This window comes from Garra rufa, chromosome 10 (assembly GCF_049309525.1).
Source record: "Garra rufa chromosome 10, GarRuf1.0, whole genome shotgun sequence".
Classification (NCBI taxonomy): domain Eukaryota; kingdom Metazoa; phylum Chordata; class Actinopteri; order Cypriniformes; family Cyprinidae; genus Garra; species Garra rufa.
This window is the reverse complement of record NC_133370.1, coordinates 48068242-48087186: the sequence shown is the minus strand read 5'-3', so window position 1 is coordinate 48087186 and position 18945 is coordinate 48068242. Positions and strand designations below refer to the sequence as shown.

General features: G+C 33.7%; 1 protein-coding gene across 1 annotated transcript in view; it reads left to right on the top strand.

Annotated features, from left to right (window-relative positions):
- Positions 1-11767: 11767 nt before the first annotated feature.
- The window catches only part of dsg2l (desmoglein 2 like), a 52824-nt gene continuing 45646 nt past the window's right edge, over positions 11768-18945 (top strand). The window contains exons 1-4 of the mRNA XM_073849292.1: positions 11768-11870; positions 13629-13751; positions 14031-14186; positions 18784-18922. Of these exons, the coding sequence (XP_073705393.1) occupies positions 11823-11870; positions 13629-13751; positions 14031-14186; positions 18784-18922 (466 nt within the window). The 5' untranslated portion in view covers positions 11768-11822. The remainder of the gene's footprint in view (positions 11871-13628; positions 13752-14030; positions 14187-18783; positions 18923-18945) is intronic.

The following is an 18945-nucleotide window of genomic DNA, read 5'->3' as shown; positions in this document are numbered from 1 at the left end:
TTAGCATGTCGTTAGCATGTTTACAACACGATTAACATGTTACTAGCTTGTTAGCACATTTTCAGCATGATTAGTATGTTGATTGCATGATTAGTAAGTTACTAGCATGTTGTTATCATAATTAGCAAGTTAATAGCATGATTACCATGTCATTAGCATGTTGTACTTTGCATGTTGTAGCATGATTCTAGCATGATTAGCATTTTACTATCATGTTGCTAGCATGATTTTATCACGATTAGCCTGTTACTAGCATGTTGCTAGCATATTTTTTTAAAAATTCAATTTACTGGCATGTTGTTAGCATGATTAACATGTTACTTGATTTTATCACGATTAGCATGTTGCTAGCATGATTGCTCAGTTACTAGCATGTTGATAGCATGATTATCATGTTACTCGCATGTTGATAACATGATTCTAACATAATTAGCATGTTTCTAACATGATTAGCATTTTACTAGCATGTTACCACGTTATTATCATGTTACTAGCATGAGTAGCATGTTACCAGCATGTTGTTAGCATTATTAACAAGTTACTAGCATGTTGTTAACATGTTTCTAGCATGATTTTATCACAATTAGCATGTTACTAGTATGCTAGCATGTTGCTAGCATGATTACTCAATTACTAGCATGTTGCTACCATGATTAGCATCCTACGTGCATGTTGATAGCATGATTTTAACATAATTATCATGTTACTAGCATGTTGCTAGCATGTTACTAGTATGTTGTTACGATCATTTGCAAGTTACTAGCATATTGTAGCATGATTACCATTTTACTAGCATGTTGCTAACATGATTCTATCACGATTAGCATGTTACTAGCATGTTGCTAGCATGTTTTAACATAATTTGCAAGTTAATGGCATTTTGTTAGCATGATTAGCATGTTACTAGCATTACTAGCATGATGTTATCACAATCACATGTTCTTAGCATAATTAGCATGTTTTAACATGTTACTAGCATGTTGCTAGCATGATTTTATCACGATTAGCATGTTACTGGCATTTTGCTAGCATGATTAACAGGTTACTAGAATGTAGCTAGCATGATTACTCAGTTACTAGCATGTTGCTAGCATGATTAGCATCCTACTTGCATATTGATATCATGATTCTAACATAATTAGCATGTTTCCAACATGATTAACATGTTTCTAACATGATTACTACCATGTTAGCAAGTAATTAGCATGTTACTAGCTTGAGTAGCATGTTACTAGCATGTTGTTAGCATGATTAACAAGGTACTAGCATGTTGTTAACTTGATTCTAGCATGATTTTATCACGATTAGCATGTTACTAGCATGCTAGCATGTTGATTACTCAGTTACTAGCATGATTAACATGTTGCTTGCATGTTGATAGCATGATTAGCATGTTACTAGCAAGTTTCTAGCATGATTACTAAGTTAGTTTAAATGAGTTTGAATGAGTTTAAATTGATTGTGGGAGTTTTGTCAGTTGGAGTTTGAATAGTGTTGATCATTTGAACCATAGATAAATATACGTAGATGCCCCATTGGACCGCTCCAAGCACGTAGATGCGTCCGCCATATTGAAACGGTCCACTTGACGTCATTCATCATACTGTAGGTTCGCAAACCAACGGCTGTGCAGGACTGTGGCATTTCGAATATTCAGTGATTGCTATGGTGAATGACGTCAAGTGGACCGCTGCAAAATGGCGGACAGCTTACGTATAAAGGCCCATAGAAACAGTCGCTAATGAGGCATCTACGTATATATATGTCTATGATTTGAACATTCCCTCAATGTAAGTCTATGGGATTTTCCCCAGTTTTAATCGTTAAGTCCGATCAGTTAGAAAAGATACAGCACACCTGGTGAGATCAGTCTGAAGATCTGAGCTGAGTTTGGAGTTTGTAGAGTTAAAGCTCGAGGAGAAGATAGAGTTGATCAATTTAGTAACAGAAGAGGAAGAATATTAAGTTTACATAGCATTTCAGTAAGTTGGCTTTCTCAAGCTAACCTAATTAGTGTGTATTTAAAGGTATAGTTCACCCATGATGAAAATGATAATTCTGTCATCAATTTCCTCACCATAATGTTGTTACAAACCTGCATGAGCTTCTTTTTTTTTCTTCCAAACACAAAAGAAGTTACTTTGAAAAATGTTGGTAAACCAAAGAGTTGCCATTGACTTCCATTGTATATCTTTTTCTGTACTGTGGAAGTCAATGGCTACTCAAGTGTTTGGGTTCCAAAATTCTTCAAAAGTAAGAAAGAAATATGAAGGTGAATAAATGATGACAGTTTTTTTAATCTGTTAAAATTCAAGTTTTCTATTCAGGATTTGATTCATGAAAGAAAATATAGTTTGCTCTTTATATTTATTTGCACAACTCACATAACTTTCCGAATGAATTAAAGACAGAAATGCTCTTCATTTCCTTAAAAAAAAAATCAGACTAGTTTTAACTTGAACTTGGTCCCTCATTGAAATACCCTCCCACTAGTTGCGGTCTAGAAAGTCATTTATTCTCATTGTTCCGGTGACTTCTTTCCTCCCTCGCACTTACGAAAGACTTCATTTCCAGTCATTCTGGCCAAAAACATTGTAAGAGCAAGTAGTGGGTGCCTTATCTTCTTATCTTTCGTTTGGTAAAATGTAGTAGAAACAATTCAAGTGTTTGTTGGATTTCTTTTGCATGCTGACGTGATTTAGGGTGAGGATAGGATTGTACAGTAGGCAGGCAAATACCTTTAACAGTGATTCAGTGTTAAATTTGTAGCTCTCTTCTCATCAATTGAATGTCCTTTCAGTGTTAAAGGGGTCACTGGATGCAAAGCTTACTTTTCCATGCTGTTTGAGCATTAATGTGTGTTGGTAGTTTGTGTGCACAACCACCGTACAATGATAAAAAAAAATGTAATCTTTAAAAGTTATATCCCCTTTTTAAAATCAGCTCATTCTCAGCTTCTTGTGGGAGTGGCGAAACACAGACAGAGGCCACTCCCATGATAGTTGATTGACATGAGCGCCTTACCTTAGCCCCGCCCTCCCTGAGCTGAAACAGTCCAAATAGGAGCGCCATTGTGTGACTCAGGTGCAGAGGAAGACTCTAATTGAGCGATTGAGGTGTTCTGTTATTGGATGTAATAATGAACATAGCTGTAGTTATTTACTCCCGACATCTGAGCCGATTAAGACGCAGAGGATAATGTTACTTTCATTTTTAATCCCGATCCCAATCTACATATGCGTCTATGTTCGTGTGAATCATTCGTGATGCAGCTTCACCCACAGCAGACGTGAGTATAAGGGTTTTTTAGGCATCTTTGCAAATGGCCTTTCTTAATAATGTGCTTGTTGGCAAGTTTCACCAATAAACGCTACTAAATGTGGCTAAAGTAAACATTACAGCTCGTAATCCCACATCAGAGAGGGGCGGGGCGAGCAGAGCTCATTTGCATTTAAAGGACCATGCAATATAATGAGCTAATATTTTGCAGAGCTGATTTTGACAAGTTAAAAGGGTGTTTTTTTACACCACTATTGAGAATTGTTAACCAAAGTCTATTAGAGACTTTTCATTAAGACCCTAAAGAATCATATGAACTTGTGGAAAATGGGCATCCGATGACCCCTTTAATATTTTACATTACAGGAGTTTGTCATTTAAAACGGTCATTTTCACAGTGTTTGTACTTCAAAAAGTATTCTGACTTCATTTAACACATTAATGCTGATTCTCATATAAACACTGGGGAAATGTTCCTTTAAAGTCTGTAGGTGTTCAATTTATACTTTCACATGTGCAGTGTACTTATGTCTACTTATAAACCAGGACAGATGTATTCTAAATTAAACATTTTGAATGATATTTATTGTGAAAAGATCTATAGAAACAAATGTGAAATTAAATCAAAATGTTTCTCTAATATTTTAATATGGCTAGATTTTATCATGACTTTAGTTAGAATGACAGATAAAGGTACATTATTTTATTTTCTTTATAATACAAATTTCATACATGCAAATAAATACAGTACCTGCCTTTATATTTGTGACCCTGGACCTAGTCATAAGAGTCTTTTTTATTTATTTAAAGAATTAGAATCTGAAAGCTGAATTAATAAACTTTCCGTTGATGTTTGTTAGGATAATACAATATTTGGCCGAGATACAACTATTTATAAATCTAAAAAAAATATATATATATCGAAATATTAAGAAATTTCCCTTTAAAGTTGTCCAAATGAAGTTCTTAGCAATGCATATTACTAATCAAAAATGATGTTCATATATATTTCTGGTAGGAAGATCTTTATTTATCCTAATGATTTTTTGGCATTAAAGAAAAATCTATCATTTTGACCCATACAGTGTATTTTTGGCTATTGCTACAAATATACCTGTGCTACTTAAAGGAGTAGTTCACTTTCAGAACAACAATTTACATTTAATTTACTCACCCCCTTGTCATCCAAGATATTTACGTGTTTTTTCTTCAGTCATCAAGAAATTAAGAAATGTTTTTGAGATGAACATATCTGGAAATTTAATAAAAAGTCCATATAATGGACTTAAATGGTGCTCTGATTTTAAAAAGAAGAAAAAAAGACATAAACATCTTGGATGACAAGGAGGTGAATAAATTATTTGTAAATTGTTGTTCTGAAAGTGAACTACTCCTTTAAGACTGCTTTTATGTTTCAGGGTTACGGTTTAGTAAAAATGGCCCAGAAGATAATCATATTTGGGGCACTAAACCTCTGTTTTATTAGAAATGTCTGTTTTCAAATAAGAAAATTCAACACACACTTAAACTCATTAATGCTTTGAGTTTTATCTCTTACAGAGGAGTAATTACACAGAGCAGACAAATGATTTACACACTAATGCCAATAAATCCAGGCAGAAAAGGTGGGGGGAAAACGACTCTGTCCTGTTTTCAACACAGCATTTCACACTAATGGTTATTCATTGGTTTTGTCTAAAGTTAGTGGTTTGGTTACCAAGGACATAAGAATGTCAAAGAAGAGCAATGAATAACTAAAGCAATACACTGCAAAAAAATAAAAAAAAGATTTTTGTGGGTTTGTGTTCTCTGAACATTCCAGAAAAAAAAGTTGCAAACGTTAAGGTAACATTCCATTTTAGAATGTTGGGCACATCATGGAAATGTTACTTTTGAATGTTCTCTGAACATTCTGAAATAAATAGTAACATTTAAAAACGTTAGATCTGACTTAGAGGTTGTAACAGTTCCAATTTCTCAAATAAGGAACAAGATATAAATTACTTAATTCACTTCACACATTGGTTTAGTCCTTATTCCATAATGAATTCAAATGAGGAATTACAGCAGATTGTAGAGCAGAAAATTTAATTTTTGGGTAAAAAATAACTTTTATACTTTTTTGTGATGGCAGTCTCTTCTTTATAGTTAAACTCATCAAGTTAAATCATGTTTATTGTGTGTCTGTGATATCTTTCACACACGTTGTTAGTGCTAATGTCCTAAACCGAGGGGTGTCTTTAAATGTTCAAGTGTTCAAGTTCAATTTTATCATATTCAATTACTGTGTCTGACAGTAAAAAAACATGCTTAAACACACACACACACACACACACACACACACACACACACACACACACACACACACACACACACACACACATGTTGGGTTTACATGTTTTATGGGGACATTCCATAGGCGTAATGGTTTTTATACTGTACAAACCGTACTTTCTATCGCCCTACACCCTACACCTAAACCTAGCCCTCACAGGAGATTGTGCACACTTTTACTTCCTCAAAAAACTCATTGTGCATGATTTATAAGCCTGTTTTCTCATGGGGACCTGAGAAATGTCCCCACAAGGTCAAAATCTACTGGTATTCCTATCCTTGTGGGGACATTTGGTCCCCACAACGTGATGAATACCAGGTACACACACACACACACACACACACACACACACACACACACACACACACACACACACACACACACACACACACACACACACACACACACATGTTGGGTTTACATGTTTTATGGGGACATTCCATAGGCGTAATGGTTTTTATACTGTACAAACTGTACTTTCTATCGCCCTACACCTACCCTACACCTAAACCTAGCCCTCACAGGAGATTGTGCACACTTTTACTTCGTCAAAAAAACTCATTGTGCATGATTTATAAGCCTGTTTCCTCATGGGGACCTAAGAAATGTCCCCACAAGGTCAAAATCTACTGGTATTCCTATCCTTGTGGGGACATTTGGTCCCCACAACGTGATGAATACCAGGTACACACATACACACACACACACACACACACACACACACACACACACATGCACGTTATTCAGTTTTATTATCGTGATGCTAATAACACACACACAAACACATACCAATAATGTTGAAAAGTCATTGTTGAATAAAAAGCTTGCAAAACTTTTTTTGTCATAATCCTTGTTGCATAATGTTACATTTCACCAAAGGGTGTGTTACAGTTTTTCTCAATTGCTAAAACACTATAACCAGTCTTTTGAACTAAAATTTCAAAACTATAACGCCATTTTTGAAAAAGCACACCCATTTCCCTAAACAATAAACACTATTCCCTGCTTTGACACATGAGTTATATTTGGTGAACTGTTACTGCAAAACTCTACACACAAATCCCTACATTTCTCAGTGCTTACACCATGTGGTCATTTAGAAAGCACAAGCATTCAACATTGTTCACTCAATCTGTGAAGTTTGAGCTCAATTAGCACACAATTATCCAAGTGGAAACACTAGGAGTCAAAATTTAGCACACCCAAATCAGAACCTAAAAGAAGCCAAAGTCAGCTTACAGTTTTTCTCAGTCACTTTGGTGCATTTCTCAGATCAGAAATGAAATTGTCAAAACTACTTGTTCAACATCCACATCATCTAGTCTCTTGTGCACATCATAAAAAGCTTCTCATTCTTCTGATCAAGTTGTGATTGCTTTGGTACATTCATACAACTGATTAGATAAATTTGCCATGAATTTATTCAAGTGAATCTTGACTTTCACTAATGAAGATAATGTATATCAACCAATGATAAAGCAGTTCTCTGAAATAGCTCAAAGGTACATCTCTTGAACCTTCAATTGGAAAGCATACTGTATATAGACAGAGGACAACGCAGGAGTTACAAAATCTGACAGTAGACTTTCTAATTTTTATTTTTACCTTTGTGCCCATATTTATTTTTCTTTGCTGTTTCACAATGACACTGTAATGCATTTTTATTTTTTTTCTCATACCACTAGTACAGTACAAGTGTAACTGTGAATCCTATCCAGTCTTTTTCAATCAGTATCCCACATACAGTAATGTGTAATTTTGAAGAGGAAGAGTAGGAGGTGAAAGAGGAAGAGGAGGAGAAGAAGGAGGACGATGACGACAACGTGGAAGAGACAGAGGAAGAGCAAGGACAAGAAGACAAGCAGTCTCCTATATTTTAGTTGATGAGTGCCAGGGTTGGATCAGGCATGCAAGAGGATTTGACCCCTGCTGCCTGGCCAGGGCTAATTTAGCCTGTGATGCTGAAGAGGTTCTTTGGCCTGTCCCAGACCAAAGACAGGATTCTGGGCAGAAAAATTATATTTTGTTGTTGTTTGCTGTTTTGTACTGTACTCTACAGTACATTAAATTAAGGAATAAAACACTTGCAAAGGCATATATTTGTTGTTTTCATCATGTGAAAAGTTTTTTATTTGGATTGTTTTGGTTGTATTGTTTTGAATTTATCTCATCAGTGTGTAAAACTGTGTTGTAGTGTGTGTGTTTTTGAGGATTTGTGTGTCATGTCTGAGAGCAAAGTTTGGTTTTTCAGCAAGATTGTGTTGTTTTGAGTGGAGAGCTTCATTTTGACCTCAATATAAGAAGTTTGGGGAATTGAGTTAGGAGTTGTGGATTTGTGTTTAGAGTTTCGCAAATAAGAGGCATAATTTCAAGAAATGTGTTTAAGCAATTGAGAAAAACTGTAAAACCAGAGTTGGGTACATTACTGACAAATTGTAATCCATTACTGATTCCATATTACATGATAAAAATTGTAGTCAGTAACGCATTACATTACACATTTTAGGTTACATAATCAGACTACTTTTGACTTTATCACATTGATTTAAATATGATTATCTTGTACCATAGTGATGTAAAAAAATGCAAAGAGTGAGAAAATATGTTGCATTCATTTTAATTTACAACATAAAGTGTGTTAAACATTCTATTACATCAAGGTTTCCCAAACTGGGGTTCGTAAAGGAACTGCAGGGGGTTTGTGAGTTCAATGAAAAGCTAACAATTAATTAAATCATACAAATGTAAATTTAAAATCATTAAAAAAACATTTCAAGGGCATTTCTAAATTCTGTAATGTAAAAAAAACACTTACTAAAAATGAAATATTTTTATTTGCCTGCATGCAATGTGACTATAAAACAACATCAAAGAAACCATGAACATGCAAATGTTTATTTTAAAATCTCAGTGAATAAGGTTTAGATGACAAAACGTTTCGTAATGCCTGCATTATGTGTAAATAAGAAATAATGTTAATATATGCATAATAATAAGTCTGAAAGACAAAAAACCTTCCAAACACAATAATACATGGTTAAAAAACTAAAGAGTGACATCCTTCTTAAACCCGAAAGGATTTTTATAAATCAGTGGTCAAATGCTGTGTCACCAGCTGACTATGACTACTATTTTAGAAAAGAAAATGTAAAAGATTAAAAAGGGAAATTAAGGAGAACCAATAAATTATCAATAATAATAATAATATAACTGTAGTCTGATTGTGAGTATTTTAAAATGTAACTTTAATTACAAGTACTTAATTTTTGGAATCTGATTACATAATCCAGATTACATGTAATCATTTACTACCCAGCTCTGGTTACAACTAACCCAAACTATAGAGTAAATTGTACATTTCACTCGTGGTAAAGTGGGTACAGTTGATACACCCTTTTTAGGTCACTAACAGTTCAATCATAGAAAATAAAATGCATACGCTATGTGTTTGTTTACTGGTGTTACCTATGCTTTATGGGGACCAAATGTCCCAACAAGCAAAGTAATACCAGTAAATTCTAACCTTATGGGAAAATTTTGTAAGTATAAAAAATGTAAAATGTAAAAATGCTGAAAGTTTTGAGTGATGCGTATGGTTTAGAGGTAGGGCTACAGAATATATAGATATGTATATTGTTATTTTTACTGTTGTGTTTACATCTGTACTGTTTGTCATATATTTTCTAGTGTTAAATATATGTACCTATTTTGTTTAACTGAATCTGAAATAAATAAACAAATAAATAAATTTGGGGAAAAAAATGTTGCACAACCATAATTTTGTACTTTTTTACATTTGCAAAAAAAAAGGTTAGCCAGCTTTAGAGCGTTATAATTGGGAGTACACTCTTAAAAATAAAGGTGCTTTAAAAGGTTCTTCACAGTGATGCCATAGAAGAACCATTTTTGGTTCCACAAAGAACCATTCAGTCAAAGGTACTTTAAAGAACCATCTCTTTATTGCCTTTTTATAATCTGAAGAACCTTCTTTCGCCACAAAGAACCTTTTGTGAAACAGAAAGGTTCTCCAGACGTTAAAGGTTCTTTTATGGAACCATTAAGACGAAAAGGTTCTTCTATGGCATCGTGAAGCACCTTTATTTTAAGAGTGTAACTGTACATATGGGTACAATTGAGACAAAAATGCACCTTATGTTTACGAGCTAATTGTGGAAAATATAGACTACTGATGGCTATTATCAAATTATGATATTTTAGTACACAAACAAAATAAATATCATGTGACAAATCACTTCATTTCAGCTTCTAGTTTTTGTGTAGTGATGAAAAAGCAGAAAGTGTCTCTACTGCACTCAGTCGTGTACATGTAAAATAGCATATAAAACGTTTAATAAACAAAGAATAAATAAGGTTTTGAGAACATTAGCAGTGTTGGGGTAACATACAAGTAATGCAAGTTACGTAATAATATTACTATTTCCAAGTAACTAGTAAAGTAATGCATTACTTTTTAATTAACAAAAAAATATCTGAGTAACTTTTTCAAATAAGTAACGCCAGTTACTTTCCCCTATTTATTGATTAAAAGTTCTCCTGTCCTTATGTTGAGAGAAATTGTGAGTAAGATGTGAACATGCATTAAAGGGATAGTTCACCCAAAAATGAAAATGTGATGTTCATCTGCTTACCCCCAGGGCATCCAAGATGTAGGTGACTTTGTTTCCTCAGAAAAACACAAACGAAGATTTTTAATGAAAACCGGTGCAGTCTGCCAGCCTTATCATGGACGTGGATGGGCACCAAACCTTTAAAAGTAAACAAAAACATGCACAGACAAATCCAAATTACACCCTGCGGCTCACGACGATACATTGATGTCCTAAGACACGAAACGATCGGTTTTTGTGAGAAACTGAACAGTATTTATATCATTTTCTACCTTTGATACACAGCCACGTCCATCTGTCATGAGCACGAGTTTGGCATCAGTCACGTAACTTGTGAACGCGCTCTGTCGTAGAATACGCAAACGCCGGAAGCGATCTGTTGCATGTATACGACACTCATTGTTTACACAGTGCACAGAGCTTGTGGGTATAGCCTCTATTCAAAATGGTAATTACTTGCGCTTATCCTGATTGTTTAAACCGATTTAAAGCTAAAAGATTACGTTTGCTTGCGCAAACTCATCCGGGACTTTTCACTGATATCCCCTTACGTCGTTTGCGTATTCTACGCTAGAGCGCGTGCACATGCCATGATAAGGCTGGCAGACTGCACCGGTTTTCATTAAAAATCTTCGTTTGTGTTTTTCTGAGGAAAAAAAGTCACCTACATCTTGGATGCATTGGGGGTAAGCAGATAAACATCAAATTTTCATTTTTGGGTGAACTATCCCTTTAATTCATCTCACTCGCTAAAAAAAACAGATACAGTGTTCTTCAAAATGAATAAAATCTGTGAAATTCAACCTCCAATAAATAAATATGTTAAATAATACAAATATCCTTTGTGTATTTAATCGATTTTATTAACCGATGTCTTTGCTGCCGACCTTCGATGATCTAATTCATCCATACTAATGAGCAAAAATTACTCAAGATAATCTAACATTTGTTTTCCTTTTTTTTTTTATTGCTGAAGAGTTTTTCTTCTTCAGTCTACTACAGACCTGAATTTACTTTTCTCCAAGCCTGAGGCTTTTGGCTTTTGATGTGAAAAGGCTTTTACATTACCCAAAAATATAACTTTTTTATATTAAAAACAAACAAACAAGCCCTGCCCAGATTTAAAAAGTAACGCAAAAGTACCGTAACGTATTACTTTCCATAAAAAGTAACTAAGTAACGTAATTATGTTGTAATGCATTACTTTTAAAAGTAACTTTCCCCAATACTGAACATTAGTAAAGCCGGATAACTCACTGAACGTTCTATTTAAAAAAAAAAAAAAAAAAAAAATAGTTCATGTTGACATGTTCATAACCACGCGTTCACTGTTGGCTGACAATGCATTTCATTTTTCAAATACTAACACAATAGTTAATCTATTTATAGTAGGCTGTTCTTATGTGCATAATGCACTGTTGTTTGTCGTGTCGTTATCAGTGTTGATAGGGTGTGACAGTGGACGCTCTCCCTCCCTCTGCGCCGCATTCTTCAGTGCTGTGCTGAAGCTCCGCCCGCCGCTGACCGCTCGTCAGTCCGTGTCAAAGTTCCGCGAGTAACGGCAGCAGCGGCGGAGGATAATGGCGAAAACCTGCGGCATTTTACTCTTCGTAGCGCTGATTCTGGCGGTGAGCGAAAGACTGAACGTTTCAAGTGTGCATTTTGACTCGAATATCATCTTAAAACTTTTATCTGCATGCTCAAAGTTTCGTTTCTTTCATCTTGTTTTTTTTCCTACAAGCTTTTTAAACACTTCTTCATCATTGTGTGTTAATAAGATGATTATATGATATGATTTACGTGTGTAAACTGCTGTTTTTTGTTCATCTTCACAGCTAGGATTGAGTGAGTGTGTGTGTGTGTGTGTGGGTGTGTGTTTGCGCTCTCTGGTGCTCATTCTCACACAGATGTGTGATATAGGCGAGGGGTTTATGAGTTTATTAATGAAACCTGAGAAGATTTTAATTAAAAGGACTATTTAAACAGGGTAGATGTCACTTATACTGGTTCTTTTTTCATTAGAGATTGATATTTGTTAAATTATTGAAGAGTATTTATGCCAGAGGAAGAGAGTATAGTCTTACTCAGGGTGGGAATTACAGAGGAAGTTCAAACAAAAGGTTAGCAGCCTTAGAAAGTCATTCTTTTCATGTTTGTTGATGCTTCTTCAACTTTAGGCATTTATCATGGAATAATTGTTAAGTAAAAGTAACACAAACTTTATTAACACTTATACTTTTTTGTTATGCATTATAATGTCACAGGCTTTATTTTCACCGTCTTAAACAATTAGATTTAAGAACAAAGTTAAAAAAATAAATAAGTATATTCATTCACAAGAAGACAATTTGAGAGCATGCTCTCATTAACATGAAATGTTAAAACGGATTCACACTCTTAAAAAAATAGATGCCTTTTTGTCTAAATGGTTCCATAAAAAAACCTTTAACATCTGAAGAACCTTTCTGTTTCACAAAAAGGTACTTTGTGGCAAAAGAAGTTTCTTCAGATTATAAAAAGGTAAGAAAGAGACACTGCAGGTGAATAAGGTTAAAAAAACAACTAATAGTTATCTTCTTACTTACTCAGTTAATTGACTATATTGATAATTGCAAACATTTTTTGTATTACAAGCTTTCTCAAATTTTATGTTTAAATATGCAAATATAGCATTATTTAATGAAATATGTGCTAATTTGCATTTCTAGTACAAAAATCTAAACACTGCATAAAGTCAGTTTCCAATTTTTGTTTGACATATTAGAGTCAAATGTTTGGTTTCAAATGGTTTCAAATCTCATTTAGTCACTCCATAATTCAGAAAAAAATTAGAACAGAGAAAACAATGTATTTTTTTACCATTTTGGAGGGAATAAAATGTTGTGTAAAATCAAGCAAATGAACAAACCCCTTTGTAAAAACCTTCAGGATATACTCAGGAATAAAAATGTAAAGTTTGATGTGTGTAAATGTTACTGAAGTGGAGATTTATGGCTCAGTGTAGGAGAAAACAACTCATTTTGAGAAAACAGCCTTTATAAATATGTATTGTAATTGAAATCTATTGACACAAACAGATAAAGTGCTATAAAAGAAACACTTAACAGTGTCTTTCGGATGTTTTCTGCACTTTATGAAACACCAAAAAGCCTAAAATCCCAAACTTGACAGATGCATGAAAAAACACCTTTGACTGAATGGTTCTGAAGAGGAAAAATCATAGAAATAATGATCTTGTGAGCAGAATATTTTGATTTTGCATCATGCTGTTGAGCTGTAAATTTGTCATATTATATGAATGTTATATTACCCGTTTTACCGCTCTCCAGTTTGGTTTATTACATTATTTAGGTGAAACAGACACGTGTGTTTTTGTGTTTGATTAGATACTGAACACTTCAGCGTCTGAAGGAGAACTGAAGACAATCAGACACAAGAGAGAATGGATCGTCCCACCACACAAACTGAGGGAAAATTATGATTATACGCATCGGGAATACATAGCTAAAGTAAGATCAATGGGAATGCTTTGTTTTTATTTTTCATGCAGAACAATAGTGGACAGTTGCAATGTAAAATTAAAAAGAGCAACAGGATCTAAGACGGTGATTTGAAATATCTCTCCAGATTGAACAATTATAAGCACTTTTTCTAATGTTCTGCCATGAATTAGAAGGATTTAGGATGAATAAAGTCTACTTATGTATCCCTGTATGGTAAAAAATGGCATGCAAGGTGTAGAAACAAGTGATTTTTTAAATTAAACAGTGAAATGGATTTGTTTTCAGATCCGTTCGGATGAGGAGACCAGGACGACGATATACTATTCACTGACTGGATATGGTGCGAGCCTGCCACCCGTCAACTTGTTCACTGTTGATAGTAAGACGGGCTTGGTCAGGATCCACGGAGTGTTAGACAGAGAGAAAATTCCCATTTATTATGTGAGCAGTTCTTTCATCTTTTACACACGGTTATAAACATTTATTGCATGGGTGTCTGTCCTTCCCTGTATATTGATGAGTCAGTAAGAAGTCGAGATAGCAGCTAACAGCAACATTTCACAGGAGAGCTAGATTTGGGATTGTCATCAAGTGATGAATGTCTTACATTCTGCCTGAATGACTCCAGTACTAAATGAGGTGCGAGTCATAGTAAAAACCCGTAACTTGTGTTTTCATAGCCGTAGCACATGCTTAAAGAGAGGCAGTGCCAATGAGTTGGTGCATGTACACTGCCGTTCAAAAGTTTGGGATCAGTAAGATTTTGAATGTTTTTCTCTGCTCATCAAGGCTGTGTTTATATGATTAATACTGAAAAAACAGGAATATATTATTGCAATTTAAAATAGTGGTTAAAATTTGTATATACTTTAGAATAGAATTTATTCCTGTGATGCAAAGCTGAATTTTCAGCATCTTTACTCCAGTCTTGAGTGTCAAATTATACTTCATAAATTTTTGTATAATGCTGATTTATTATCAATGTTGGAAATAGTTGTGGTGCTTAATATTCTTTTGGGAACCTGTGATAGTTTTTTCAGGATTCTGTGAACAATAAAATGTTAAAAAGGGCAGCATTTATTTAAAATAATAATCTTTTGTGAAAAATACTTTTTCATACTTTTATTCAGCAAGGATTTGTTAAACTGATAAGAGACTTATATTGTTAGAAAAGATTTCTATTTTCGAATAAATGCTGTTCTTTTTAACTTTTTATTCATTAGAGAATCCTGAAAAAAGTATCACAGGTTCCAAAAAAAAAAAAAAAAATTTCCAAAATCCAATATTGATAATACGTCGGCATATAAGAATGAATTCTGAAGGAAATCTGGAATAATGGCTGATGAAAATTCAGCTTTGCATCACAGGAATAAATTATATTTTAAACTATATTAAAATAGAAAATTGTTATTTTAAATTGCAATAATATTTCAGAATTTACTTTTTATCTATATTTTTGATCAAATAAATGAAACTTTGATCAGCATAAGCGACTTTTTTTTAAAAACTAAAAAAACTTTTGAATGGCAGTGTATTTGTTTTCACAGAGAAATCATAATTCATTAATAGGTTCAGACTTCAATTTTATTTATATTTTGAATCAAATTTAGAACATACAATCATAAATTCTGATGGTCTTAGAAGTGTGGCTTTTGTTAAAGGAATAGTTCACCTAAAAAATTAATTTTAGGGTATCCGAGATGTGGATGAGTTTGTTTATTCATGGGTAGATTAGGGGTGGGCGATATATTTTGATATTTGTCAAGTGAAATTTGTCCCGAAAATGTATCGTTTGCACATTTTTTTAAGCATTGCGATTTAAAAACAATCGATTTTAAAAGAATCCCTGTTGAAATGCAATCAGCAGCGAAAAATAACTTATTCTGCTATATGCATGTACTTTTTTTTGACACTTTTTATAGGCCTTTAACAGTTAAATACACACACACTTGTATATGTCAAAATGCTATCTTTGCAAGTATCCTTTGTATGTTAATCAAACAACTAAAGAGAGAAAATCTCTCTGCTCGACTAAATCACTTTCGTATTTATTTCTTATTTCAAATTTCTTCGTTTTTTTGTCCTATTGCTTGTAATTTGTTTATTATTTGACTGTTTGCTTGTATTCAATGCACTTGAGTTTTTTTTTTTTACATTTAGTTTAGTTCTAATTTGTTTCAGAAACAGAATTCTGAAATTTCAAAATTTTTGATATCATAAAGACCTTATTTAAAGCAAAACTAACTATACCATCATATATACTGTTACCGTGAAATACAATTACTAATATCGTGGTGACACTTTATAATAAGGTTCATTAGTGAAAATAAATTAACTATATTAGTTAATGCGAACTAATAATGAACAATACTTCTACAGCATTTATTAATTTACTAATGCATTATTAAAATCCAAAGTTGTGTTTGTTAACATTAGTATTAATGCACAGTGAACTAACATGAACAAACAACTACGACAGTATTATTTATTTACTAACATTAACACAGATGAATAAATAGCATAATAAATGTATTGTTTATTGTTCGTTTATGTGAGTTAATGCATTAACTAATGTTAACAAATTACACCTTTTTGAAAATCGTTACCAAGATTTTAGTTGCACCGATTTGGAGAAATATATCACTACATCCCTTGCTCACCAATAAATCCTCTGCAGTGAATGGGTGCCGTCAGAATGAGAGTCCAAACAGCTGATAAAAACAACTAAATAATCCACACCACTCCAGTCCATCAGTTAACATCTTGTAAAGAGAAAAGCTGTGTGTTTGTAAGAAGCAAATCCATCATTAAGACATTTAACTTTATCTTTAAACGGCCTCTTTCGGCTAAAATGTGAGTCCATGATAACGCTTCATTTCACTAGAGGAAGCACTATTATGGATTATGGACTTGTATTTTAGCCACAAGCAATGCTTTAAAGTCACAAACATTTTAGTTCATGTTAATTTCAGCATTTACTAATGCATTTTTAAAATACAAAGTTGTGTTTGTAAACATTAGTATTAATGCACAATGAACTAACATGAACAAACAGCGAACGACTAGCATTAACAAAGATTAATAAATAGTGTAATGCAATTTTTGTTTATTGTTCGATCAAGTTTGTTAATTACCTATTAATAATGAATTCATGTAAACAAATGACACCTTATTGTAAAGTGTTACCAAGATTTTAATTATACTGCCCACCCCTAGTACAGATTTGGAGAAATTTATCACTACATCCCTTGCTCACCAATAACTCCTCTGCAGTGAATGGGTGCCGTCAGAACAAGAGTCCAGACAGCTGATAAAAACATCACAATAATCCACAGAAACCGACACCACTCCAGTCCATCAGTTAACATATTGTAAAGAGAAAAGCTGTGTGTTTGTAAGAAGCAAATGCATCAAGACATTTAACTTACCTTTATTCGGTCACTTTCGGCTAAAATGGGAGTCCATGATAACGCTTCATCCAGTGGAAAAGTCTATCTCTTCTTGTTCTCACATAAAAATCCACCAAAATATGTATTTAGAAATTTCTAGGTAAACTGTGTGTGATCTGTGGTAATTTCTCAGGATTCGGACCAGATCACTTTTTTTACTGGCGGAAACATTAATAGCTTTATAGATAATGCTTTAAACTTACATTTTAATGATGGATTTTTTTTTTTTTTGTCTTCTCAAGATGTTAACTGATGGACAAGAGTGGTGTGATTACTTGTAGATTAAATAATAATACTTTGGGCTCTCGTTCTGACGGCACCCATTCACTGCAGAGGATCCAGTGGTCTGCAAGTGATTGTTTATTTTAGGCAGAATGTTTCATAAAAGCCATGAGGTAAATGTTGGCTGATTTGCATAGCATCGGCAGAGATCAGGCTTGCATGAACATGACCAACACCAGATAAAAATTACTTTCATATCATACTTAAAAAAGAGTATTGGAAGCTAAAATGAAAAGATAGAGAGAGTGTACTTGTTTATCAGAGTTCACATGCATAGACTGAGGAAATTTCTGGCGTACAGAGGATTTCTGTCTTGTTAACTGAAAAGGCAGGGTTTCATATCTCATTTGTGTTTAGGTGAATGGGTGTTTAATGCACTTTGCATTGCTTTGTTCTCCTTGAATGCAGTTTTAGAAAACAGGACAAGGTGAAAACGAAGGGTTATGAGAGGACGGTAAATAAAATACAGATTAATGAAAAATAGATGTAAATCTATGCTGTGACTTTATACTGTAAGTAGTAAATGGCATGCAGTGTTGGGGAAAGTTACTTTTAAAAGTAATGCATTACAATACTGAGTTACTCCCTAAAAAGTAACTAATTGCGTTACTTAGTTTTATAGAAAGTAATGCGTTACATTACTTTTGCGTTACTTTTTTAATCTGGGCAGGGCTTGCTTGTCTGTTTTTAATATAAAAAGTTGTATTTTTGGCAAATGTAAAAGCCTTTTTCACACCAAAAGCGACAAGATTAGAGAAAAGTAAATTGACGTCTGTACAGTAGACCACAGAAAAAAAAAAGTAAACTCTTCAGCAATAAAAAGGAAATTTTTGCGTATTAGTATGGATGAATTGGATCATCGAAGGTCGGCAGCAAAGACATCGGTTAATAAAATGGGATTAAATACATAAAGATATCTGTATTATTTAACATTTAATTATTGCAGGTTTGCGTTGAATTTTTTTTTTTTTTGAGGAATACTGTATCTGTTTTTTAGTGAGTGAGATGAATTAATGCATGTTCACATTTATTCTAGAACTAAAATGACATCTTACTATTTCTCTCAACATGGGGACAGGAGATCAATAATCAAGAAATTGGGGAAAAGTAACTGGCGTTACTTATTTGCAAAAGTAACTATTTTCTTGTCAATTAAAAAGTAATGCGTTACTTTACTAGTTACTTGGAAAAAGTAGTTATTCCGTAACTCACATTACTTGTAATGCATTTCCCCCAACACTGATGGCTTGTATGTATGACTATTATGTTTTTCTGTGACATTTTTGTGTGATTTTCCTGTATTTCAGCTTAAAGGGGTGGCCACGTTTCTGAATGGCACTCCTGCTGAGAAAGACATTGATTTGAGAATCGAGGTGCAGGATGAGAACGATTGTGCTCCTGTGTTCAACCTGACAACCGGATCCGTTTATGAGCGGAGCCGAAGAGGTACTGGATCATTCATCATACTC